The 27737-nt window shown below is 36.0% G+C and overlaps 1 protein-coding gene across 3 annotated transcripts; it reads right to left on the bottom strand.

Annotated features, from left to right (window-relative positions):
* Window positions 1-266: 266 nt before the first annotated feature.
* MLF1 (myeloid leukemia factor 1) lies at window positions 267-27737 on the bottom strand. Of its 3 annotated transcripts, XM_060099989.1 has the most exons (8): window positions 27571-27737; window positions 10056-10203; window positions 7537-7614; window positions 7095-7178; window positions 5895-6023; window positions 3917-4076; window positions 1935-2073; window positions 267-388 (listed from the first exon to the last, which is right to left on the bottom strand). In XM_060099989.1, exons 1-8 carry the CDS (start codon window positions 27615-27617, stop codon window positions 283-285), a joined length of 891 nt encoding a protein of 296 aa, XP_059955972.1. In that variant the 5' UTR covers window positions 27618-27737; the 3' UTR covers window positions 267-282. The 3 variants fall into 3 exon arrangements, with proteins under 3 accessions (XP_059955972.1, XP_059955973.1, XP_059955974.1); XM_060099990.1 differs by lacking the exon at window positions 7537-7614; XM_060099991.1 differs by lacking the exon at window positions 7537-7614 and having other exon boundaries at window positions 300-384.

The following is a 27737-nucleotide window of genomic DNA, read 5'->3' as shown; positions in this document are numbered from 1 at the left end:
GAATACACAGCCAATAGGAAAATAATTGTGAAAGTAAAATCAGCATGTGTTATGTTTTAAAGAGTGTTATAGAATGTTTAACAGCTTGCACTATTGAAAATTAAAGTTTTATTCCTAAAGTAGGGACAATATAAAGCTAGCACTTCCAAGAACATTCAGAAGAAAGTTGCTAAGAACACAGTATTGATTTAATAACAAGCGATTGGTCTTAGGTGTATTACTCAGCACCATTACTTTCTCTATTCAAACAACCAAAACTAAACAAATCAAATGCAATGCTATTTATTTTTTGTTGATTTTCACAGGTGATCCTTTGATGTTGAGTTTGTCCACAAACGCATTTGATCTTCTTCCATGTTCAATGGCTGGACTTTGATGCAGTTTCTCCCTGAGAAATATACATGTGAACATTAATACCATTTTTTAAATGGTCATTAAAAAAATCAATACAAACATGATACCACTGTAATTTAAGGTGAGTTTTATCTTAAAGGTTCCTTAATAGCTTTGAAAAACATATGGCAGAATATTTCACTTAACATTTAAGAAAGCAACAGCTGCTTTCCTGAGATAGATTTAACTGTTTACCGTTAAACCATGCTGTCCAACATGGTAGCCACTAGCCACATCGTTTACATTTAAATTAATTAAAAATAAAATACAATTTAAAAATTCAGTTCCTCAGCTGCATTGTTTACATTTCAAGTGTGATTCAATAACCACATGGGGCTACTGGCTACCATATTGGACAGTACAGATGCATAACATTTTCGTCATTGCAAAAAATAATTTCAGAAAGTTCTATTGGACAGTGCTGGTTTACAGAAAATGCCACTGATAGGCCATAAATTTATAGATCATCTATAAAGAGCATGCTTTTCTCTAACCAGGACCTAGATTTCATAGTCAAACTTAGCACTGTTAGGTTTTTATCAATAAACTTTTCAAAGTGAGACAAATATTATCTAAAATTAATATGAGAGCAAGTTTTCTAAAGAAAACATTGGGGCTCTAAATTCCTAAACAAGTATTTAAAAATAAAAGATGCTAGTACATGAAATTCTGCACAAGTCTTCTAATTTACTTGGTACCCACTTGTCGACCGCTGGTTCTGAGAAGGCTTCCACCTTCTGCAGCAATTCTCCACTCTCTTAGAGCCTAGAACAGATTTCTGTTTTAAGGCCTACTGAGCCCCACCCCCCCTCTCTCCCTTGTCTAATTTTCAATAGGAATTAGGTAGTGTTTTCAATTTTTCCCCCAGAGTATCAAATAAAATCGTAACTCTAGAATATATACTAAATGTGTCAAAATCTCTATAATCTCTATAAAAGTGTGGTATTAGCACGTTCATATTTCGCAGCTATTCCAAACGGTAATTCCAAAGGAGGCTAAAGTTTTTGCAAAACTCTTCCAAAATATTTGATATCTAATACAGATACTGTTACATATTATACAAGGGTCTAAAAATCTTTTTACCATTGAATGCTCAATTTTGACTTGTTAGGGAAGTTTTGTTCAGCCTTTTAGCTACAGTTCCTCTCCCCTTACCATATCCCTAAACACCAGTATCTTTACCTGGTACGAAATGTATGACTCCTACTCTATCCAGATGAAAATCTGTTTCACAAGAATAACTGCATTATAGTATATTGCTTTACATTAGGAGGATTTTAGCCCCATTGTCTAAAGCATAATTTGCTAGTGAGGTACTAGTCATATAATCCTAAAATACTATTGGTTTTCAGATACAAATTTAAATTTGTGTTGGAATACTCAGAAATAATATAAAGTTATTACATCTTTCACAAAAGATATTATTGAATACAAACAACTTGGATGTTAATCAAAACTTCCTGATAACAGAGGTAAAATTACATAACTTCTCTTCTAATTTGTCTTTAAAAAACACAGCTTAGTTTAGAAATAACTTTTACCTTCTTTTAAGTTCTCGGGATCCTGAATTCTCATGACCAATGCTTTGCATCCTAGAGTTTTCTAGATTGTGCCATTGTCCCCTTGGTTGGTACTTCAGAACCTCATTTTGCCACTCATCGTCAAAAGCATGAGCATCACCTACATCCAGTATCAAAATAAAGGGGTAAGTATTAAGGTATCAGCTGTCAGTAATTGCCTTGCTCCCCACACATTTCACTCTAGCCTGGTGTTTCCATCAGCCTAACCTTAAAGTAGAAGCAGGAAACTGCTTCAAATAAAAAGGTCTTTGGCTCAGAGTAATATTTCCTTTTCTCTTGGTTAAGAGTAATATCTCCTTTTCTCTATTCTTGTTGATAATTTGGTTATGGATGATCTGGTTTTTCACACACCTGCCTGGATATCACATTACTTATCCAATGGACCCCATGACCCAGCGACACTAACAGGCTTTCTTCCTGGGTCATCTCATGGTGATGCAGCTCTTCCTCTTACTAGGAGGACACTCCTCCTGTGCCTAGCACTTCCTGTCCTCAGTTTGACCTCACAAGCTTCTTTTTCAATTTCCTGAGACAGGTTACTCATCTGACAATTCATGTTGTTATGAAGTAGGTAATCTAAATTCCATAATAACAATAAGTAAATGATAATACTTGTTCTTTCAGATTGCCTTTATAATAATGTGTTACTTTACTAAAATTTTCTTCAGTATGTTCATTATTGTGAAGTACTCTGTATATATTTAAATATGACCAAATTACAAAGGTTAAAATTAAAGAGAGGTTAAGATGTTGTGGCTTCCATCTCATTGCATAAGAATAATTTTACCCAGCTCCAACCTTAAGAGAATTTCTTTTTCTAAAATCATATAGTTTAAACACTTTACTATGATAAAACATTTTTATTCAAAATACTTTCTAAAAACAGGAAATGAATACAGCTTAAAAACTATAATGAAAAAAGTTAGGAAGTCTTAAATGAGTTGAAGAATGAACATAAAATCTAAGGAATGGAAAGATTTACTTGATATATATGTGATTTATTATCTAACAACACCAGAAATTTAAATCTTATCTATACAGAAGCCTAAGTGCCCAACAATACAGAATAGTTGAAATAAATTATGGCCAATTCATGATAAAACTTTTAGGTGACCATCTAGGATGTTTCTAAAAAGTAACATCATAGGTGACTGTTCACAATTATAGTGGGGAATTAAAATAAGCACAATATAAACTATATAGATAGTAAAATACAAATTTTGAAAAACAGTATGTGTGATTGTATGTTTATATATATCAATACATAAAACTATTAGGAAGAAATACACTAAAACATTAATAGTAGTTATTTGGGGTTGGAGTTATGAATAATTTTAATTTTCTTTATACTTTTTTATACTTTTCAGATGTACTTCTTTGATATCAGAAATAAATAAAAACTCGATTTCCTACTGATAGTCTCACTAAAAAACAATTCAAAAGATTCCATTTTCCAAGTATAAAACAAAAAAATAAATGATACTCAACATTAACAAAAATCACTATAAAAAACAGATCTACAATGAAACACTGAAACCACAATTTTATTACTATTTTGATAACGTATTCTCTACACTTACAATTCATAAGCTGTCTGAAACATCATCATATAAAATGTTTCTATAAAAAATACTGGGCCTCCCTGGTGGCGCAAGTGGTTGAGAGTCCGCCTGCCGATGCAGGGGATACGGGTTCGTGCCCCGGTCTGGGAGGATCCCATATGCCGCGGAGCGGCTGGGCCCGTGAGCCATGGCCGCTGAGCCTGCGCGTCCGGAGCCTGCGCGTCCGGAGCCTGTGCTCCGCAACGGGGGAGGCCACAACAGTGAGAGGCCCGCATACCGCAAAAAAAAAAAAAAAAAAAAAAAAAAAATTTACCAAGTTCTACTGGTACAGCTGCTATTTTAACTTTGAGAGGAAGAATGCTATTTTCTCTGATAACTTACTTTCATTCATATTGATGAACTCTTGATTGACCTCTTCATCTCCAGTCTTCTTGTTCTTTGACTTTTTAACGACATGAGCTCGGTCACGGAGGTGATGACCAACAGCCATTTTTTCTAGTCCACTCTCAGAATCTCTCAGTGCTCTCCTAGTTTCCTTTACCTGTGAAAATGATGAAAATAAAAATTAGTTATTATTTAAATAAATATACACTATAAACTCCTCAGAACCTGTTTACCTATAGAGGTAAGAATATAAATCTACTGCTCTAAAAATAATGGGTACTCAGTTTCACTACAAACTTGTAGTAAAATTATGGTAATAGTTCTCTGATATTTCCTGAACTGCTTACAATTAAAGTGTCTAGGACAAATAGAACCAATATAATTATTAAAACAAAGAATAACTTAATTATATTAAACTTAGTGCCTTCAACACTGTCCTTGACAATTAATAGATGGGAGTACATACTAGCATTCCTACAAGAAAGGGCAATTAATTATTTAGCACTCATGAAATGACTTATATATTCTATTTTCATTTAAGTCACCCGTTAGACAGGCAAACCCAAATTTTCTTTACTATAAGTACTAACAAGGAAGTGGAGAAATGGGAACCCATACCAAAGTCTGTGGGAGCTAATTGTCTCAATCACTGTGTGATAATAACTTGGTGATTTCTAGGTAAGGATGAAGACACACGTCTCCTCCAATCCAACAATAGCATTCCTAGCCATTTTGCAAGAGGAGACAGGTATAAAGATGAATAGGTGAAAAATTATAATTTTATAATTATAAATATCTATCAATAGAAAAATAGATTTAAAAACTGTGGTATATTCATATTTTAGACATTTATATAGAAGTTAAAATAAGAAACCAGAGCTACACATATCAACTTGAATAAATCTCAGAAGCAATTACTGAGCAAAGTCAAGCTGCAGAGGACACGTGCAGTATGAAACCATTTATACAAAGTTTAGAAACCTGTAAAATAATTCACTGTATTGTATATGAAGCATGCATAAGTAATAAAATTATAAAAGCATGCATGAAAATGATAAATTTCAGGTACAGGCATACCTTAGAGATACTGCGGGATCTGTTCTGGACCACCGCAATGAAGGGAATATTGCAATAAAGTGAGTCACATGATTTTTTTGGTTTCTCAGTACACATAAAAGTTATGTTTATACTATACTGTAGTTATTAAGTGTGCAGTAGCATTATGTCTAAAAAAGCAATGTACATACCTTAATTTAGTAACATTGTATTGCTAAAAATTGCTAACTATCATGTGACAACACAGGGTTGCCACAAACCTTTAGTTTGTTAAAAACACAATTTATCTGTGAAGTACAATAAAGTGAAGCCCAATAAAATGAGGTATGCCTGTATAAGAAAATGGTTCTCTTTGGGGGATGGAGAAAGGGAAAAGGAGGAGGAGGGAGGAGTATATTGGAAGCTTTAGCTGAATCTGTAACATCTTTGATTAAAAAGAAAGCAAAACAAGAGACAACTTAAAGTAAATAGAGAAAAGTGTTAATGATTTGACTAAACTGGATTGAAGGAGTATGGGGTACTTATATTATTCTCTATGTCCTTTCTGTATACTTGAAATATTTTATGAGTTAAAAAATTCATTTACTTCAAATAGAAACTAAAAGTAGACATTTATTTCATGAAACAAAGACTTCTTATAGTGTCTATTTACTTTGTCAACATGTAAAGCTATATTAAACATCCATGGATATTAACATGAAAAAAGGCACCTGGGGCAGGGTGGAGGTAGGTGGGAGAGACAAAGAATGCCTTAAAATAAATAAATAAATACAGTTAGTTTTATTGCTTTTCACACTGACCTGTGTTTTCTCCCCTCATCCCTTCCACTGACCAGTACCAGGTCAAATTTTAATAGTTAAAATTTGATAAAGGTGATCTATGATTCCACAACTTTATAAAGTTCCAAGAAAATACTTACTCCTCCTGGAGCCCTGCGGGTTTGAGTTGAGGCCTGGAAAACCTTTGGTGGTTCATCCCCTACTTTGGAATAAGTCATAACTGAGGAAGAACTAAACGAATGTCCATTTGGATCCGTTGAAAGGTGACCCTAGAGGTAAATATAAATTGTAAATCCAGTGAGTTCAGTCAAATACGAAGAAATAATGTCAGAGGATTCAAATAAAGTAACAACACTAGCTAGAAGTTCTACTAAAGATAGTATATATGATCAGTATGATGTCCAAATGGTACCCCCATGAAGGCCCTAACCTCCTTCCATTTTAGGTACCAATTCACACTCTAACAAGTGATTCATTTAGAAATCCTCAAATCTTTGAGGTCAAAGACTTGTGGCTTAAATTTATAGATGCCATGCCCTGAAGCATGTAATACTTTTATAGCCAGTGGTTGAATTTTGTGTGCAATTTTGCCAATGTTGAGCCAATTAGCCATATGCCAAGAAGTTTTATACCTTCTGTGGGTACCAACTACTACATTTCTAAAATCATTAATAATGTCCTAGATTTGGACATTCTGAAATGATCCTTAGATTTCAAACTGGATGACTAAAATAATATGGGTGGTCTTCATACTGAATCAAGTTATTTTGATTAATATCATGAGTAGAAAAGTAAGAGTATTAGTACTAGTTTAAAAGTGTTTGGTCTGTATGAATCTAATCCAGTGCCTAAATATCATTCCTGAAATTTCTATTTTCAGAGTTATTTTTTAACGCTAAAACTTAATTTGTTAGATGCTACAAATCTTTTTAAGTGGACAAGTTATACATAAAAAAATCTAAATTCATATAAAACATTCATTTACAATAGTGATCTTCAGCAGAATAAATGTTTTTGAAGTTGAATGTTTTTATTTTGAAAGTTTAATTAATGCTGTTTTTCAAACTTGCAGGTTCTGAAATCACTTTGGTAGGTTGTGACCGGGATTTTTAAAATATGAAGTAAAATAGAAAATATCAGCACATGCTGTAAACAGTATGATTATTTTCTCATGAAACTTTTATTTCAGGTGTAAAGTATATACAGTACACAAGTACTGCCATGATGTAAGATATATTTTTCAATCACTGTGGACCATGGTTAGAAAAAGGTTGAAAGCCACTATAATATAGGGTACCAATAACTGGAAATAACAGTCTCATCAATCTTTTAGTACTTACAAAGTTTCTTTGTAATTCCTGCATACTGTTTCGCATATTTAACATCATTCGGTCCATTGCCTGAAAAGGGTTGACATCTGTACGCTATAGGATATTAGGAAGTATGTTATTAACTATAAGCACAACACAAAGGAAGCAAATCAACATTCCCAAAACAGCTGAATTTTTTTTTTAATTTTTGCTGGGGGGTCTCATGCAGTGATCGACCAGGCAAAGATAATTTAAGGACCATATAATGAAAGTGATTTGTTAAAGAAGAATTTGAAGCATACACAAAATCCTAAACAGCCAACATACAAATGCTTAGGGAGTTGTAACACTATAAATACATGCATACATACATGTGTATATATCCATACATATATACATGCAAGAACATATAGATACACACACACATAAAATTCAACTTGTTCATAACATAATTTGGTTAATATTTAAATACTGAGTGGTGTGTCCTTGGCTGTGGGACAGCTCTAGCATAGACTAGTCTTCCAATTTTTCCTTCTTCCTTCTGGATATCCTACCAGGCAAATAAATAAAACCCGAGTATAAGATGACAGTGTTCCTTCCAGCAGTTCCACATGGATGACAGAAGCTGCCTCTGGAGTAATCAGCCCTCCTTTCCATCAGACTTGGACCCAGGTGATATAGGTTGATTCACTCCACTAACAGTCCTTGGATTTGCTGCCTACCACTGCTGGCTCAGTAGGGCATACCCTTGAAGCATGAGGTATGCTCCTTTATTTTATTTATTTATTTTAATAGATCTTTATTGGAGTATAATTGTTTCACAATACTGTGTTAGTTTCTGCTGCACAACAAAGCGAATCAGCCACATGCACACATATAGCCCCATACCCCTCCCTCTTGAGCCTCCCTCCCACCCTCCCTATCCCACCCCTCTAGGTCATCTCAAAGCACCGAGCTGATCTCCCTGTGCTATGCTGCTGCTTCCCACTAGCTATCTATTTTACATTTGGTAGTGTACAAATGTCGATGCTACTCTCACTTCGCTCCAGCTTCCCCCTCCCACTTCGTGTCCTCAAGTCCATTCTCTATGTCTATGTCTTTATTTCTGCCCTGCCACTAGGTTCATCAGTACTATTCTTTTTTTTTTTTAGATTCCATATATATGTGTTAGCATACGGTATTTGTTTTTCTCTTTCTGACTTACTTCACTCTGTATGACAGACTCTAGGTCCATCCACCTCACTACAAATAACTCAATTTCGTTTCTTTTTCTGACTGAGTAATATTCCATTGTATATATGTGCCACATCTTCTTTATCCATTCATCTATAGATGGACGTTTAGGTTGCTTCCACGTCCTGGCTATTGTAAATAGTACTGCAATGAACATTGTGGTACATGTCTCTTTTTGAATTATGGTTTTCTCAGGCTTTATGCCCAGTACTGGGATTGCTGGGTCATATGGTAGTTCTATTTTTAGTTTTTAAGGAACCTCCATACTGTTCTCCATAGTGGTTGTATCAATTTACATTCCCACCAACAGTGCAGGAGGGTTCCCCTTTCACCACACCCTTTCCAGCATTTATTGTTTCTAGATTTTTTGATAATGGCTATTCTGATCAGTGTGAGGTGATAACTCATTTCAGTTTTGATTTGCATTTCTCTAATGATTAGTGATGTTGAGCAACTTTTCATGTGCCTGTTGGCCATCTGTATGTCTTCTTTGGTGAAATGTCTATTTACGTCTGCCGCCCATTTTTTAATTGGATTGTTTGTTTTTTGATATGGAGTTCCATGAGCTGTTTGTATATTGTGGAGATTAATCCTTTGTCTGTTGTTTCATTTGCAAATATGTTCTCCCATTCTGAGGGTTGTCTTTTCGTCTTGTTTATGGTTTCCTTTGTTGTGCAAAAGTTTTAAGTTTAGTTAGGTACCATTTGTTTATTTTTGTTTTTATTTTCATTACGCTAGGAGATGGGTCAGAAAAGATCTTGTTGTGGTTTATGTCAAACCACATAGATGGTTTGTGTTTTCCTATGTTTTCCTCTAAGAGTTTTATAGTGTCTGGTCTTACATTTAGGTCTTTAATCCATTTGTAGTTTATTTTTGTGTATGGTGTTAGGGAGTGTTCTAATTTCATTCTTTTACATGTAGCTGTCCAGTTTTCCCAGCACCACTTATTGAAGAGGCTGTCTTTTCTCCATTGTATGTTCTTGCCTTCTTTGTCATAAATTAGGTGACCATATGTGCGTGGGTTTACCTCTGGGCTTTCTATCCTGTACCATTGATCTATATTTCTGTTTTTGTGCCAGTACCATACTGTCTTGATTACTGTAGCTTTGTAGTATAGTTTGAAGCTGGGGAGCCTGATGCCTCCAGAGGTATGCTCCTTTAGAAGAACAGTTAAGAATTCCTCCAGAACAGTAGTTTCTTAGCCAGGAGTGATTTTGATCCCAGGGGGACATTTGGCAATAATTATACTCATTTTTGTTTGTCACAACTGGGGAGGGTATATGACCGGCATCTAGTGGTAGAGGCAAGGGATTCTGCTAAACATCCTACAAAGCATAGGACAGCTCCCCAGAACAAGAATTATCTAGCCCAACGTGAAAGTAGTGGTGTCAAGGCTGCACAACTCTGCTCTAGAAAGATCTGCTATTGATTTTAGGTTTTATCACTGGAACAAGCACCAGGAATCAAAAAGTGAAGCACATATTCTAGTGTGTCACCCCAAGCATCATCTACTATTATAAGGAGTGTTTAGTTCAAGGAACTCCCCTGCTCAAGCAGGAGGAGTGTTTTGAATCCTGTAAGGCACTGTTATTCAATGCTGGTATTTCAGCCCTTCTGGATATTCTTTTGCTTTGTGCCAAGCTGGGACCTCCTTTTACATAAGTTATTTCTATAACATAAGTATTAGTCATATCCTGTTGTCAGAGATATAGTCTTCTGTAATACTTTTCTTTACTAACTTTAAAATGAAGAACTTACAGTCAAGGAATTTTCTCCATCCTCATGTCCCGTATGGTTACGAGCTCTTCCTCTGCCATCAGAGATGCTGAACAGGTCTCTTCCAAAAGGTTCAGAAAAATTTCTCATCATCTGTCGCATACTTTCTTGGTGTGCCATAAAAGAATCACTGTTGAAAATACATATAATCATGTAAGAGTAAGTGCTGGAATTTAAATAATAAGTAGGCAGCTTAATACTACAAAGAATGATCTTGGGCTAATACGCTTGTTAAAGAGACAAAAGAAGAGTTTAGGAGAATAGAATTATCTCATAAAGACCCACTATTCATGAATACAAAACTTGTTCTGTTTGTTATCTACCATAATTCACTTATGTATAATAGTAAAAATATACCTTTATTTATCTCATTGTATGAAATTGATAAACACAAAGTAACACATCTCAGGTAGCTTAAGCCAGCACTAAAGGAAATGGCAAAAAAGGACTGAAAAATATTGCTACTAGGTAGAGGCCACTTTGGGCAGTCTACATAAATTCTAGTGAGAGCTAATAAAGAATGCTGGCTTGTTTATTTATTAACTCTTATTTATTAAATATGAGCATTGAGAACCATAGCTATGTTATGAATACCATAAAAGATACAACATTATTTTTTAAAAAACAGGTTTTTTCTGTCTTAATGTTATGGAGTTGTAAGAGTTCTTTATATATTCTAGACATCAGGCTTTTATTATATATGTCTTGTAACTACTTTTTGCCCCAATCTTGGACTTGCCTTTTCATTTTCTTAACATCAGCTTACTGAGCCACACAGCCAGGATCCTTTGTTAGGTCTTCAGTTTTCACCAGACTATGACCTTTGCATGGAAATTTTATTTCTGACTTAGTTTTCTATCTCTGCCTTTCATCTTTAACTAACTCCAACTCCTATGACATTTTACATATCTCCATAAGCGTCTTTTGTTTTTAGAAGATGAGGAATAAGTAGAATACAAGTTCCGTGGCTTCTTGTACCTCAGTTTCAAATGCTCTAGAGTAAGACCACCTATCTAAGAAACCTATCTAAGAAACACCACCCTCAACTGAGGTTTGTGTTATGCCATAGAAGCTTATATATATATATTCATACCATCCCAAACATAGTCTCAAAACTTGGTGAAAATCTATAAAACATTTTCTCATGATGCAGAAACAGACCTACTTATTTTTATAGATTTGTATTAATTTCCTTCCCAGTCATTAGATGAAACTACCAAAATTGACAGAATAAGGGCAGTTTTAAATGTGTTAGACACTGCTCTTTGGGATGTAATATGTATTAGTTATCTATTGCAGCTTAAAACAAACATTGATTATGTCATAATTTCTGTTGATTAGGAATCTAGGAGCAGCTTAGTGGTTCCAACTCGGGCCCTCTTAGGCTGCAATCAAGTTGTGAGTCAAGGCTGTCGTCATCTTAAGGCTTGACTGACGGAGAATATACTTCCAAGTTCCTTCACGTGGTTGTTGGCTGGTCTCAAAAATCTGCCCCTAAGCTCACTCATGTGGGCCTCCCCACAGGGCTGCCTCATAGTGTGGCAGCTGCTTCCTGCAGAGTGAGCCACCATGCTAAGAGAGCACACAAGCAGAAGCCACAGTCTTTTTAAAAACCTAATTTTGGAATTGATATCCCATCACTTATATTCTATTAGAAGCAAGTCTGTAAGTCCAGCCATACTTAAGGGGAGGAATGGTTTACATGAGGGCATGAATACCAGGGAGTGGTGATCATTGGGGCCATCTTAGAAGCTGGGTACCACACATATAAATTAGTGAGTTCATTGGTTTATCAGAGACTAGATAATCAAGTTTATAATATACCTAACTGAAATTAAGTTCAGTAATATTAGAACATTTTGTAAAAAAAAAAAAAAAACTACAAATAAATCTCCCATGTTAGAAGATGTAAAATAAAAATGGAAGCCTTTTAACTTTAAGACAGGAAATTTAGAAGGTATTGTAGAATAATCAACACAATTTACTCTTTTATATGATACTCCCCTCAGATTGTCCACTTCTGACTTTCTATTACAATTCTTCCCTTCATGTTTTAAATTCTACTTATTCCTCATCTTCTAAAAATAAAAGATGCTTATGGAGATATGTAAAATGTCATAGGAGTTGGAGTTAGTTAAAGATGAAAGGCAGAGATAGAAAACTAAGTCAGAAATAAACTTTCCATGCAAAGGTCATAGTCGGATGAAAACTGAAGACCTAACAAAGGATCCTGGCTGTGTGGCTCAGTAAGCTGATGTTAAGAAAATGAAAAGGCAAGTCCAAGATTGGGGCAGAATTGGCTAGAATCATTGTGTTGGCAGGGCTGTATTCCTTCTGGAGGCTGCAGGGGAAAATCAGTTGCCTTTTTCTAGCTTCTAGAGACTGCTCACGTTCCCTGGCTTATGGCTCCTTTCCCCATTTTCAAAACCTGCAGCATAGCATCTTCAAATCTCTCTCTGATGCTTCCATATTTAAAAGACTCTTGTGATCAAATCGAGCCTGCCTGGATAATCCAGGTTATTCTCCTATTTTAAGGTTAGCTGATTAACAGAGTTAATTCCAACTATAACCTTAATTTCCCCCTGCAATGCAAAATGACATATTCACAGTTTTGGGGGATTGGGACATGGGCATCTTTAGGGGGGCATTATTCTGTCTACCACAAATACATTCCTAAAATCACTTTATTTAAAGCAATTTCCAATTGTTCCTGTCAGTCTCCATAAAATAGTCTTCGAAGATTGAAAAGCTATAAAATACAGCTTGTGATTAACCTGGCACTAGTGTGCTGAAGGGGATTTCTATGACTGATGATGAAGACAATAGATTAAAGAACTTGAACCTGAATTAGGACAAGCCAAAAGACATCAGCTCTGAAAGCATTAGCTCTTGAAGAAGTATCTACCCCAATGGCAGCATTCTCTCTAATGGCCTGATTTGTAACTATTATTTCTTGTTATAATTCAAGGGGACTTTTGAGGTCCTTTATTAGACTACTAAATAATTACAATTTTTAAAAAAGTAATTTATGAAATCCATGCCAATGCAAACTACCTTCTGTTCTTAAAGTACCAAAGAAAGGCTTCTGCTATACTTTCCCTCCCCCTCCCCCAAACACTTTCCTGATACTTTTCCAGCTACTGTCTCCTTTCCTTTAGCACTTAAATCTTCCAATAGTCATCTATACTTGTGTCCTTTACTTCCTTGTAGCTCATTCCCTTTATTTCTTTACAAATTTCTTTTCCTTCCCTTCACCTCTGCGTTAAAACACCAATGATTCCCTTAACCTTCCAATTACTGAAACCCAAAGGTCATCCCTAGTCCTTGAATTCTCTGCAGCATCTGGAACTTTGGGGGCAACGCACTGTTCTCAGCCTTGTTTGATAAATTTCTCCTTTAAATTCTCCTTTCCTTCTCGCCCTTGATGGAGCTTCCTTAGTGTCACAGATAGATTACTGATGTGTCAAAATGTTGATACCTCATCCTGGCGGCAGCCAGGTGGGGCCTGAACCTGCCAAAGTCCCTGGCGCTGGTTACTTCCAGCTTCTATCAGTCTCTCCTCCTTTGTACTCCAAGGTGCTTTGCAAATATTCTCTAATTGTGAATGATGTTAAAATGCTGAAAAGCACTGCCCCTTAAAGACATACTTCCTCTGGGCTTTACCTGGTCTTCTTTTCCCTGCCCTCTGTGCATTATTTCTTTTAACTTGACCATGCTTAAAAGTCACCAGAGGTATCCATTAAAATGCAGATTCCTGAGACATACGCCCAGGGATTTTTGATTCAGTATATCTGGAGTATGGCCCAGTAATCTGCATTTCAGCAAGCATTTCAAGTAACCCTAATGCAGATGTTCCAAGGACCTCAAATGAATAAACACTATAATCTGTCCTCTTCAACCACTTTATCAGGAACTCTAGTTCAATTTCTGCTTGTTTTAATGCAAACGGTCTCCATTTATTTAACAAATATATACTGAATACCTATGTAGAAGGCCCTGTGCCAGGCAGTGGGTATAGAGCCCTGAACTTTGGAGGGCTAAAATAAATTTCAACTTCCTATTGGCCAGGAAGTTGTAATACTTTTTGAAGTACTCAGAGTATAAATTACAATGATAAAGCAATTATTGAACATTTGCCCATTTCTATCCAACTAAGTCTGTGTTTACTGAAGTATAGCTGATTTACAGTATTATATTAGTTTCAGGTATACAACATAATGATTCAATATATTTATAGATTATACTCCATTTAAAGTGATTATAAAATACTGGCTATATTCCCCGTGTTGTCCAATACATCCTTGAGGCTTATTTATTTTACACATAGTAGTTTGTACCTCTTAATACCCTCTCCCCCACTTCTTGCCCCTCCCTTGTGCCCTCTCCCCACTGGTAACCACTAGTTTGTTCTCTATATCTGTGAGTCAGTTTCTGTTTTGTGATAGTCTTTCATGTGTTTATTTTTTAGATTCCACATATAATGATAACATACAGTATTTGTCTTTCTCTGACTTATTTCACTAAGCATAATACCCTCCAGGTCCATTCATGTTGTTGCAAATGGCAAAATTTAATTATTTTTTATGGCTGAGTACTATTCCATTATACATATACCACATCATCTTTATTCATTCATCTGTTGATGGACACTTGGGTTTCTTCCATGTCTTAACTATTAAAAATAATGTTGCTATGAACACTGGCGTACATGTATCTTTTCAAATTAGTGTTTTCATTTTCTTTGGATATATACCCAGGAGTGGAATTCCTGGATCATATGGTAGTTCTATTTTTAGATTTTTTGACGAAACTTTGTAGTGTTTTCCACAGTGGCTACACAAATTTACATTCCCACTGACAGTGTACTAGGGTTCCCTTTACTCCATATCCTTGCCAACATTTGTTATTTGTGAGCTTTTTAATGACAGCCATTCTGACGAATGTGAGGTGATATCTCATTGTGGTTTTGACTTGCATTTCTCTGGTGATTAGTGGGATGTTGAACATCTTTTCATGTACCTGTTGGCCATCGTTATGCCCATCCAGTGAATTTTTTTCCTAAAAATTCTGCATTTTTCACTTCTAGAATTTCTATTTGGTTGTTTTTGTTTTATAATTTCTCTTCCTCCACTGAGATTTCATATCTTTTCATTCATTGTAAACATATTTTCCTTTATATCATTGAGCAAAATTATAATAATTGCTTTAAAATCCTTCTTGGTTAATTCCAACATCTGGATCAGTTTGGAATCAATCTCTATTGATTATCTTTTCTCTGGAGAATGGGTCGCATTTTCCTTTTTTTTTTTTTTTTTTTTGTCAAGTAATTTTGGATTGTATCTGTAAATTGTGGCTATTATGTTTGGGAGTTATATATCTGTTATATTCAGGAGTAGTGTGGGTTGCTGTTGTTGTTTTAAGCAGGCAGTTATTCTGGCTGGCCTTAATATTAAAATTCTGTCTCTTGAGTGGCAGCTCAATTCTCAATTTAGTTTTTATCCTTGGCTGAACTGCTTTATGTCTCTCCCATGTATACAGGTGTAAGGCTCAAATGGAGACTTGTGCAGAATTTATTAACAGTTCTTAGATATCACCCTCTCTGATTCTCTCCCCTTTTGGGACTTCACTCCTCATTTTCCTGTGACTGTGGCTGCACTGAACTTTGAGCCTGGTTCTTAGCCAGACAGTTTCAAGTCTTCTATCAGAGCTTTAGCCACCCCTACATAGCACAGATCAAGCTTACCCATAGGCTACCATTGCTTTCCCTTCTTCCAACTGTTGAGTCACCTCCAGTGTATGTCTGATTTTGGTCATTTTCCAGTACCTTCTCCAGAAAGTTGTTTTTTTGTGTGTTTTATTCTGGCATTATACTGCTTTCTGAAGGAGAGTTGGTACAACTGGAGCTTTCTTGGCTATGCTAGAAATGAAGGTCTCCTGAAGATATTAATCTCACATTCTATAGTCTTTTTTGTTTAATTAGTTTTGTTTCCTTAAATGTTGGTTCTTCTGTTCGGTTAGTGTAGCTTCTGTCTTTCATGATGTTAGTTTTCCTCAAATGTTTGCAGTTATTTACATATTTTGGACAAGATAAAGAAATAAATGGATGCAGGGACATGAGTGGTTAAAAGTATTTTAAGTGAGTTTATAGATCTGAATTAGGAGGGAGAAGCTGGAATGTGTGCTTAGTCCTACAGTTTGGTTCAGTATTTGAGATTTCCTGTTTTAACCTCCTCCCCAAACCCTTTCAATCCAAGGCCTAATAGACTACTCTCTCTTTCTTCTGTCAAATTAGTTTCTCTAGCTTTTTACAATTTTCTTTTATTTTTACTGTGGTAAGAACATTTCCTATGAAACTTACCCTTCTAAGAAAATTTTAGGTGTACAATACAGCATTGTTAACTACAGGCACAATGTTACACAGCAGATCTCTAGATCTTTTAATTTTCTTTTTCCTTCATTCCTGAGACACAGCACAGCAAAGGAGTACCTTGGGAGCAATAATTTATCCTCCTAAAAAGGTAATGAGGGGAGGGTAGCGTGACTGTAGATTTTAATCCTCTCCATCATGCATAGTTATTTCCAATTACCTGCTTTAAAATAGCAACACAAAGGAGAAAAAGACGTTGGGGTTGGAAGGGAGCTACAGATTGGAGGAAGGGGAAGAGGATATAAAAGACAGATTGGCATTCAATCCATTTCAACTTCCTTTCAATGTGCCTATTTATACTGCAGAAGCTCAAAAGGTAAAATTTAATTTCCGAGACCCCACTGCAGCTAAGATTCTGGATTTAGGTTCTGCCAATTATGGACAATGGATAACTGGAAGGTAGAGGTGTGGGAGAGTCTGTATGTACTATTACTTCTTTTGTTGGTAAACATGATCACAGAGCTACGTAGTTTTTCTGTAGCAGTATTAGCAACTAAGAGTGTCTCATCAATAGAGCTTTATGGGTATTGGGGGACAGGAAGTGAAATCCATTTCGCTGATATGGTTGCTAGCAGGTACACAATGGCTTTGGAGTTAGGAGTAGCAGCAGCTTCGCAATTTAGTGATTCCTAACTTGGGAAGTGGCAGTTGCTTCCCCAGTGGTCTGGATGTGATGTGACTTTGAGGGTCATTCCTGAAAGTTCAACCTAGAGTCTGTTTCTTCAGCCATCACAGTGATTCTCTAAGCCACCTAATGCCCTGTAATAAATCATTTTCTGCTTCAAGTTGCTAGAGTAAATTTTGTTTTCCACAATATCAACGTAGGTGGGAAGGTTTACTCCTTTTATTTTCGTCAGCCTTAATCCCATTGCAGCATGTCTGAACAGTACTGTTTCAACTATTTTATCATCTTTCTTTTATGTACTCTTCAATATTTTTTTCTACTTTCTTTCCTTTCCCTTGAAGGGAAGGCATAGGTTACCATTATTGGGAGTCAAGGGGAAATTTTTTTTTTAATTTAAGTTAAAAATAAAGTCTTGCTATTTGTGTTAGCCCTCTTTATAAAACAAAGACTTTTGAAAATAAAATATCATACAGAAAATATTATTTGTCTTTTCTGACCAATTAGAAGCTTCTTGAGGAAAGGGGACACATCTCTCTTGCTCCCTCTACTGTACAAAATTATCTGGCCCACAGATGTTTCTGGACTGACTGATGGAACAATAACCAAAAAAGGATAGGAAAAGAGCCATTGAAGACTTTTCAGCACTTTAAAAGCGTTCAGATGGAATACAATGCCAACTTTAAAAGCACAAGGCAGATACTTATGTATTGATATAGAAGGATTAGCAAGATATGTAGTATATCTCCATTTATATTTTAAAAATTCATGTACATATGCTTATAAATGTATAGAATATATCCCTAGGAGGCTACGCAGCAAACTGGTCATAGTGGTTGCATTCTGAGAGGGTGGCTAGATGGTTGAGGGCCAAAGGTGAGAGAGTCTCTTTTTGTCTTAAATTATTTTATTGAAATATAGCACATATAGAAAAGTGCACAGATCAATCACCACTGTACAGCTCAATGAGTTTTCCCATTTTTAAATGTACAGTTTAGTGTTAACTATATTTGCTTTGTTGTGAGGAGGGGTCTTTTAATTATGTACTCTTCTGTACCTTTTTGAGTTTTTGCCATAAGCATGTATTACACATTCCTAAAACACATTTTTGAAAATGTAAAGCACCTTGATACTTTATAAAATAAGGTATTAATTGCTGGATGTTGGATGTTATTAAATTTTAAGAGATTTTCCTCATTTGTTAAAGTTTTATAGTGCATGTATAAACATGGAAAATTGAAATGGGAAAAACGTTCTACAAAAGTTCTACACTCACTAAAATGCTGTAAAATAAAGTACACCAATTTATTTCTGTGAAAACCCTACAGCGTGTCAAATTTCGGTATTCATGGTAAGATGTTACTAAATTTTTTGCTTCAATAAGTTAATATTTCCCATCTGTTTTCAGTTAGGCATTAGTTTTAATTATATACTAAGAACTTTACTCCAAAAAATATTATGTAGTTCTGAAGTCTTATTGCCTTAATTCGACTTGAACATAATTTCTGAAAATTGAATATAGAAATTTATGTCGAATGTTTCAAATGATTAAATTGATTCTACAATAACTGGTGTAAAGGTGAGTGTTTTTAAGTTGTCTGAAGGATTTCCAGCAGTTATAGTCTTCTACTCAGAAAGCAGTGCCATTTCCCAGGTACATGTGATGATATTACAAAGTATTAAAATAAAAAATAAAAAGATGAGGGCTTCCCTGGTGGCGCAGTGGTTGAGAGTCTGCCTGCTGATGCAGGGGACGCGGGTTCGTGCTCCGGTCCGGGAAGATCCCACATGCCCTGGAGCGGCTGGGCCCGTGAGCCATGGCCGCTGAGGCTGCGCATCCGGAGCCTGCCCTCCGCAACGGGAGAGGCCACAACAGTGAGAGGCCCGTGTACCGCAAATAAAATAAAAAATAAAACAAATAAAAAATAGAAAGATGAGTATTCTCTAAATATATCTAATAGGGAGGCTGTTTATGAGAGTGTTTCCTGACTGTTTTGTTCTACAGATCTGTTTACTCTTGTGCAGTATCAATTGTTTTAAAGGAAACTGGTTAAGTAGAGAAAGAAATATATTTATGAACGACAAATAGCAGGTCCTCTGCATACCTGACCGACACGATAATCTTCAACCACCCCTGCATTAGGACCACTGCTGGTCTGGATGATTGATCCAGATTCTAAAAAACTGTAACATGTCAGTACTCTTACTTCTTCATTTGTTCTCCTACTGTCACTCCCTTGTCCTTTACATACCAATCCACTTGCGGACATTGCCCTGACTACTTTCCAGCCTCCTTCCTGCTGACAAATTTTATGCAAAGTCATAAAAGGAAAGTGCTCTCCAGTGTGTGCAGGTTGAGAATGCTCTTAGTGCAACAGAACACAAAAATTTCAACAGGAGTCCAAAAATTAAACTGTTCTTAACCAAATTAGTAACCGAATCTCTGAGAATGAAGAGTCTCTTTAGTTGAATGTTCAGTATTAACTACAGAAATGCACTTGTACTAAATTCATTTAGGAAATAGGATAAAATGAAGACACTAGAGCATTAGGTTTATTTAGAGATTATTCATATTTCATTCTTTCCAACTAAAAACAGACTCTAACATATTATGAATAATCAAGTAAAGATATTATACATACAATGAAGAAAAATATCATAAATAATTTTCCCATGAATTCTTATAGAATTTTTAGTTCTGGATTTTTGTCTTATTAATAGGAGTGATGGACAGGGAAAATTTAACAGACTACTATTCCTAGACCTGCCACCTGTTAAAAGTTTGAGAATCACTATTTTAGCAGAATTATAGGCAAGTAGCACTATGTGGAAGTTGTGACAATTTAAAAATTAAGTGGATCAATGGCACACAGTGAGACTAGAGGGCAGAAACAGAGTTTTATGCTTTCCCAAATCAAGACGTGAAGATCAAAGGTTAGTTTACAATTAAGGAATCAGAATTTGGTGTATGTATCTCCCTACTTTTTACTTAAAGAGACAGAGTTTCAAGTAGTTCTAAGACCAATAAATGAGTTGTCTAAGAAATAATTTCTAGTTTTTACCTTAAAAACCAGACTGTTCCTAAGTATTTCATATCTAGATGATACTCAATGCCAGATGATACCAAGAAATTGGAATTACTGTTAATTTTGTTAGATGTAAATATGGTATTGTGGTGATGTAAGAATACAACAATATTTTTCAGAGATGTATTTGGAAATACATATGAATAAGATGAGAAGAAGTCTGGAATTTGGTTTAAAACACTTTGGGGACTTCCTTGGTGGTGCAGTGGTTAAGAATCCTCCTGACAATGTGGGGGACATGGGTTTGAGTCCTGGTCCGGGAGGATCCCACATGCCGTGGAGCAGCTAAGCCCATGCGCCACAACTACTGAGCCTGTGCTTTAGAGCCTGCGAGCCACAACTACTGAGCCCATGTGCCACAACTACTGAAGCCTGCGCAGCTAGAGCCTGTGCTCCACAACAAGAGAAGCCACTGCAATGAGAAGCCCGCACACCGTAACGAAGACCCAATGCAGCCAAAAATAAATAAATAAATAAATTTATTTTTAAAAAACCCAAAACACTTTGGAGACAGCAGCAGTGATAGAGATGGGTAAAGCAGGTGTAAATTTTGAAATTCTGGGTGAGGGGTATGCAGTATTGTTATACTGTTACACTTTGTAGTATATATTCAAAATGTTTCATAAAAATCTTTAAAGAATAAAAAAGAAATAAAACTATGTAGAGTTAAAGGATTTCATACCATCTGATGTTTTTAAAATGGATGATTCAAAAGAGAGTCCTTTTGCTGAGATCTCTATACTCACTGGACGTTTAGAGCTTAGAATATGGGTACAAGTATGAAGATTAAAATGTTCATTCTAATTAATATGCAGTTACTTAAGAAAACCAGTCAACTTTCCCTTTAGATACGTGGATGACATTCAACTGCATGAAGAAGATACTTCAGGGAATACTGGTTTTGCTCAGTGAATAAATGAGATTAAATAGCTATTATTTTCCTATAGAAACATAACATTCAGTAAGATTTATTTTTCTGATTGCATTATAATTAGGTTAAAAATGCAGCAACTAAATGTGGCTCATTTAAAATGTTGCCCAGGTTTCTCTTTATTTAAATAGGAGTAGGTATATTTATACATAGAGCAAATGCTAAAAAAATCTTATTTTTTTTATTGACATGGACAAAAGGCTGCTTGTTGGAAAAAGAATTAAGACAAAAGTGGGCTCACAGTCTGGCTTTTGCACCTGTCTGAACCATTCAGGAAGAAACCTGGCTGGACTCTGAAGTGAGTTCAACTCATGTCTACCCAAAACAGCATCTGCTTGGAAATAGGACTTTAAGATTTCTCCTGTTCAAGCTTGAATTTTTTTCATTTTTAACAAAGGCAAAATCTCCTGTGGTAGCAAGAAGTTATTTTAATATTTTAAAAATTAATCTAATAGAGTTTGTTTTCTCAGGCAGGAAGAGTTTTTACATTTTTCTACATATTCATATTGTTCTCTTTTGAAAATTAATGTTTTGGGACTTCCCTGGTGGTCCAGCGGTTAAGACTCCACACTCCCAGTGCAGGGGGCCCAGGTTTGATTCCTGGTCAGGGAACTAGATCCCGCATGCAGCAACTAAAGATTCTGCATGCCGCAACAAAAGATCCCGCAGGCCATAACAAAGATCCCGCGTGCTGCAACTAAGACCCAGTGCCGCCAAATAAATAAATAAATAAATATTTTTAAAAAAGAAAGAAAATTAATGTTTCATTCTTCTAGGAAAATAAACTAGAAATATGATGACACTTTACAAAGCTAATACCCTATAAACTGGTAATACTGTGTACATAAACTGGTCTAAAGTAATAACTTGAAATGTGGTTAAAGATGTATATGAAAAATATTCTTTGTACATTCACAGGATGCAATATTTTGCATCCACTAAATTCATGCTTTAAAGAATACCTAAATACTAGGGAAATGCTTATGGTATATGTTGAGGAAAAGCACAGTATATTTATTTTTATAAATTTATTTATTTTATTTATTTATTTTTGGCTACATTGGGTCTTTGTTGCTGCACGGGCTTTCTCTAGTTGCAGTAAGCAGGGGCTACTCTTTGTTGCGGTGTGCAGGCTTCTCACTGTGGTGGCTTCTCTTGTTGCAGAGCACAGGCTCTAGGTGCCCGGGCTCAGTAGTTGTGGCGCAGGGGCTTAGTTGCTCCATGGCATGTGGGAGCTTCCCCTACCAGGGCTCGAACCCATGTCCCCTGAATTGGCAGGCAGATTCTTAACCACTGCACCACCAGGGAAGCCAAAACAGTATATTTATAACCATAAAGTTTGGTTCAAATTTTGGAGAAAAAAATTCATATACGGAAAATAGAAATGAAATACACCAAAATAATGATAGTAGCTAAAATCTTTGGTTGCATGATTTCCTTTACCAAATTTTCTACAGTCTTCAGATTTTCCATGAGAATGCATTTTCATTTAAATGAGGAAAAATTTACTTATACTATTATGATGGCCATACTACTTCTTTCAGCATTGCTGACACAAACCACAATCAAACAGAATGAAATTTGGCACCAAACATATGTTTTCTACTCCATTATATTTGCCTATCAGAAGCTAGGAAAAATTGTTGCCCCCTCCCCCAACAAAAAAATCTTAACTCTTAGATTGATTCTGGGTCTCCTGGGATAACATCAACATAAAAGTGTTTTTTTTAAGGGCTGTATATACATGTAATATATATATTTTACCAGAATTACAATTTTACTGGCCTGTACAAGAATATAGATATTTGTGCTTCTAAGTAAAAAAGCAGTACACTATTCTTTATTACACAAGGGTCTTAGATAACTGATATGGCGGTCCCATTCATCAAGGGAAATTCCTTCCTTCCACTATACATGGTAGTGGCATAAGCAGATTGCCATGTGTCTTTGATCACAAAAAAAATGTTTCCTAGTCTCAGTAAGGTGCATGGGTCCATAAAGAAAATAGATCAGATTATATATTTTCGACACTAGAAATAATGCATACAACCTTCGTAAGAGAATCTTTTAGGGCATGGACCATGACTTCTACAAATTTATAACAAAGTCCATGGGGCTGGGCATATAGTAGAAAACTAAGAAATACTTGAAGAATGAATTACATTTCCATAGGCAATTTTATTTGCCTACTGTTTAGAAGCACAGTTTAAAATGGTGGTGTGGCAGAAGGCTTTGATATTGTAAGAGATGTAGGAATGACTATGGCTCCTTCCCATCCTGTAGGTACTCCCCTACTTCTGTGTGAATGTTTACAAAGTCACTGATAGAACTAAGCATTATGATATGATCAGATGGTACCAAATGGCATTCTTTGACTATGTCATAATCGTGTTGTGCTCCTTGGCTCTTAACTCAATGGTTCGTAATTAACGAACCAAAGAATGCCCCGAATGAACAGTCTAGCTTATTTAATAAGGTGATTTTGTTTTATTTTCTGCCGTGGCAATATTCTCAATCAAGAAAATATCAGTCAATGCCTGTCTTGTATGTGTAATATATTCACTTTCAACTCAGTAAATAGGTCAAAGCAGTGTCCTCTGACTACCTCCAAAGTGCAAAATAAATAAATTTTTAAAAATTAAAAATAGAGATTATAGATATGTAAATTTTAGCCCCTGATAAGAGCAAGGAGATAGAAAAAGTAACATCCTAAGAATATATGCAGGGTTTCTTTAACCAAGGACTGGTCATCACAATATGGTGCCCACATGAAGAGTTTGGGTGACTTAAAGAAATGCTAACAAGTTACTATGAAAAATAAGGCTGATTTGCCTTATTAAAGGCTGTTTAATGTCTAATAGCTGATAAGTAGTAACATAGCTATTCTTTGTAGACTTGCACAATCAGAATTTCATTTCCGTAGCTCAGAAGATTCGAAGTTCATGTTTCTGTACAAAGCAGAAGTTTCTAGATTGTACTAAATATATGTAAACTTTTACATTTAATAATCAATGTTTTTTAGGGTGTAGGATAGATGTCAAAACCATTTCATTCTCAAATTAATTTTTCTGTCCATACTTGCATATTTCTATTCTTATGAAAATGCAAACGGGAGGAGAAAGTAGTATTCTTGAGAGGTAACTGCATGCCAGGAAGTGCTAGCTTTTAGCCTTTGTGTTTTTAACCAGATTACAAGTATTATTTGTTTAAAAAGGTATATGTGAATGTATACTGTGAGGCAATTTTCACTGAAATAACTTCAGCTTTTAATAAAACAACGAACTTTAAAATATCACTTTTAAAGTTTCCCTTTAATTTTCTGATGAAACATTTAATATGTGCTATTATAGGAAGGTAAACATTAAAAATGAATATATTTGTATTCAAAACTAGATTTTGTTTCTTACTCAAATCTCTAAAGTGTTTGACAGTTTGACACTGTATTTTACTAGTCCCAATTTATTTAATAATTCTAATTTTATACCCAAGAAGTATATACTTTTTGTCTGCCCACTTTTAATTAGTAAATTAGTAGAGTGTGCTTATTATTAATATCCCTGATTCCGAACTAATGAATTATTTAGAAAATGGTAGTATTTAAATTAGAAAGTGCCAACATCGACAATGGCACCTGTTGAATGCAAATACAGATCTTCCTCTACTTGTGATGGGGTTACATCCTGATAAACCCATCGTAAGGTGAAAATAACCGTAAGTCGAAAATGCATTTAATACATCTAATCTACCAAACATCATAGCTCAGCCTAGTGTACTGTAAGCGTGCTCAGAACACTTACATTAGCCTGCAGTTGGGCAAAACTATCTAACACAAAGCCTACTTTATAATAAAGTATTGAATACCTCGTGTAATTTATTGAATACTGTACTAAAAGTGAAAAACAGAATGGCTGCCAGTGATGGGTTATTCACTCTCGTGATCGTGTGGCTGACAGAGCTGAGGCTCACTGCCCCTGCCACTGCCTACCTCGTGACAGTATTGTACCACATGTCGCTAGCCCGGGAAAAGACTGAAATTCAAAATTCAAAGTATGGTTTCTACTGAGTGTGTATTGTTTTCTCACCATGGTAAAGTTGAAAACTCTTAAGTGGAACCATCGTAAATTGGGGACCATCTGTAACTACTTTCAGCAAACCAGCAATCAACTAAATACCACATTAACTACAAGACAGAGTAAAAGACACCAGATTGTCATTAAACAATATCTCTTGAATACTTTCTACATGTCAGACATTAAAATAGCCACTAGGGAACCCAATGACCAGACACATAATGTTAGCAATAGGGATAATATTTATATAAAAGATGGTGGGCATGGAACCCTCTGTGTTCCTTAAGGTCAGTGGATGATTTAATAAGGAGTCTGTCACCTTTATCAATTCCTTATGCTTGACTTGTATTAAGTAGTGGATTCTCATTTTGTTTGGGGTTCGGGTAAAAGGGGTGGGTCAAATGACACATTACTTGAAATAAATATAAACTCACATTCTCCTTCTCCCTTGTCTCCCCTAATTATGTTTATTCTTATATTGTTAACTGTGGAGCAAAGAAATTATAAGTCCGTTTTATAAAGTTAATTAATTTTATCCCAGATTTCTATGATATGGCTGCCTGCATTTGAAGAAGGCTACAGAAAATGATGACTGAAAAACCTACTGACATGTAACTGATGGTCCTATCCATCCTAAGCCCATGGGAAGAGTGTTCTTTGATGTATGCCTACTATTTGTGGTCTGTTACTATTTCTGACCCTGACTCTTGGGTTCATTGCCTTTGCTCAGAAAGCGTCACCCAAGAGTTTAAATTACACTTTTGCTAGACGTTTTAAAGAAGGTACTAATTATACATTCATGGTTTAGTTTAGTTCATTGCTCTTTTGATATAATCAAAGACAATACAACTCAAAAGCTGTCTGTCATAATCTTCTTAACTGTCGCCCATTGTACTGATGTCACAATTACATAAGAGCCACTTCAACAGCTCAACTAATCTATGGATATATTTAGTCCCTACTCTCAGAGGCTTTTAAAAGAGCAAATCATAATCCAAAACTTGAAATGTGTTAAAATGACACTGGTCATAAGCGTCCCAACTGCTCCTAAACAAGTTAAAACAGCATGATAAATTTGCTGGAGTCCATACACCCCTTAATTATAATGAATAATCTTTAGAATAAAATATTAATCATTTAACTTTTTCTAAATTAATCATTTCATCTTTCTACTGTTAATTTTCTTTCAGTTATTACTTTTATGTTATTTGGTTTTAATATAGTACTAATACATTTAAGCCAATATAATATTTTTCTTTAAAAACAAACAAAAAAATCGATGTAGTAAACTGTTAACATTTTAACTTTTCAAAAAGATGGTCCCCACACTGCATAGAGAATTTAAGTGATCAAAATAAATTAGGACAGCAAGTCAAAATTCAAACTGGCAAAACACTTGGGTAAAAAAGTAACACAAATCTTCCTGTTTTAGGGATCACTAGATTGTGTTATTACTTTTATATAATCGACAAAGGAAGAACTAAAGAAAAAACAAGACACAGCAAAACCCAGAAAATTAGAGGATAATGAAACAACTAATTTCTGGATGCCTTCGTCTTAAGGCATCATATTATTTCACTTGGAACCATTCACTGGGTTGGCACTTGTTTACCTGAGGTGTTCAGTGCACCTCTCTCTGCTTCCCTGTCCTATCTGTACTTTTGACAGAAAGAGGAGTCTCTCTCCAAACAAGGCTAGCTTTGTAACAAAGCAAGCAAAGGAAACAAACAGGGCACCTGGCAATTTCCAATCACTTCCAGGGAGAGACAGCAAAACTCTCCAAGTGCTCTTATAACTATGTATTATGGAAAATACTGCTTAAAAAAAAGTTTCCTTTTTCGAAGACTTGTTAAACATTCCCTGCCCCTCATTTGGAATAGAAGCAGGTGTGGAAAGTGTCCTGTAAGTATAATTCTCTGCAGAAGTTCCACCGAGAGGGCAGTTAACGTCGTCACCTGCAAAGCCTCTGCGGCTGCGAAGACGGGACTCCCAACACCAGAAGCACAGGGGTTGGGGGGCGGGAAGTATCCGAAGTATGGCCAAGTTGAGAGCAGCCGGCACACGGGTTTGTTGGGCGGGGAAGCCTGCACAGACCTCCCCCCACCCCACGCCCGGCAAATTTCTCTCCCCTCCTTCTCACGTCCCGAAATCCTCCTCTCCTTTCCCTCACACGCCCCTAAATCTTCTCCGTTCCCTCTCACGCCCCCCAAGGCTTCCTCTCCCTCAAGCTGCCTCCTGGAGTCACTCGAATTCCCTCTCGCCCTCTTTTGAGTTTTAACTGACTCTTTTCCCTTAAGATAGCTCCGCTCAAGATCCCCGAGTTCCCGCGCAACCGCCGGCTCCCGGCCCGCCGACACTCACGAGAAGAAGGGATCATCCTCAAAGCTGCTGCTCAGCATCCCGAACATCCTGGCTCTGTCTCGGGCGGCGGCGTTTGCGGACAGATTGAAAAACGATGTAATGCCGCGGCCGCTACCCGAGCCAGCCGGCCCAGCACTGACAACGCTTGTCTCCCGGTCGCTAATGCC

This window comes from Mesoplodon densirostris, chromosome 5 (assembly GCF_025265405.1).
Source record: "Mesoplodon densirostris isolate mMesDen1 chromosome 5, mMesDen1 primary haplotype, whole genome shotgun sequence".
NCBI lineage: Eukaryota > Metazoa > Chordata > Mammalia > Artiodactyla > Ziphiidae > Mesoplodon > Mesoplodon densirostris.
Note: the sequence above shows the minus strand (reverse complement) of the source record. Positions and strands in the feature narration are given on the sequence as shown.

What these genes read in the sequence shown, in the direction of transcription:
- MLF1 (XM_060099989.1), bottom strand. Translation starts at nt 27,617, where the DNA reads ATGTTCGGGATGCTGAGCAGCAGCTTTGAGGATGATCCCTTCTTCTC. An exon ending in AGGAATTACAAAGAAACTTT is followed by an intron (nt 6,024 to 7,094) that starts GTAAGTACTAAA and finishes ATTTACCTCTAG; the next exon opens with GGTCACCTTTCAACGGATCC. An exon ending in TCCCGAGAACTTAAAAGAAG is followed by an intron (nt 389 to 1,934) that starts GTAAAAGTTATT and finishes TATATTTCTCAG; the next exon opens with GGAGAAACTGCATCAAAGTC.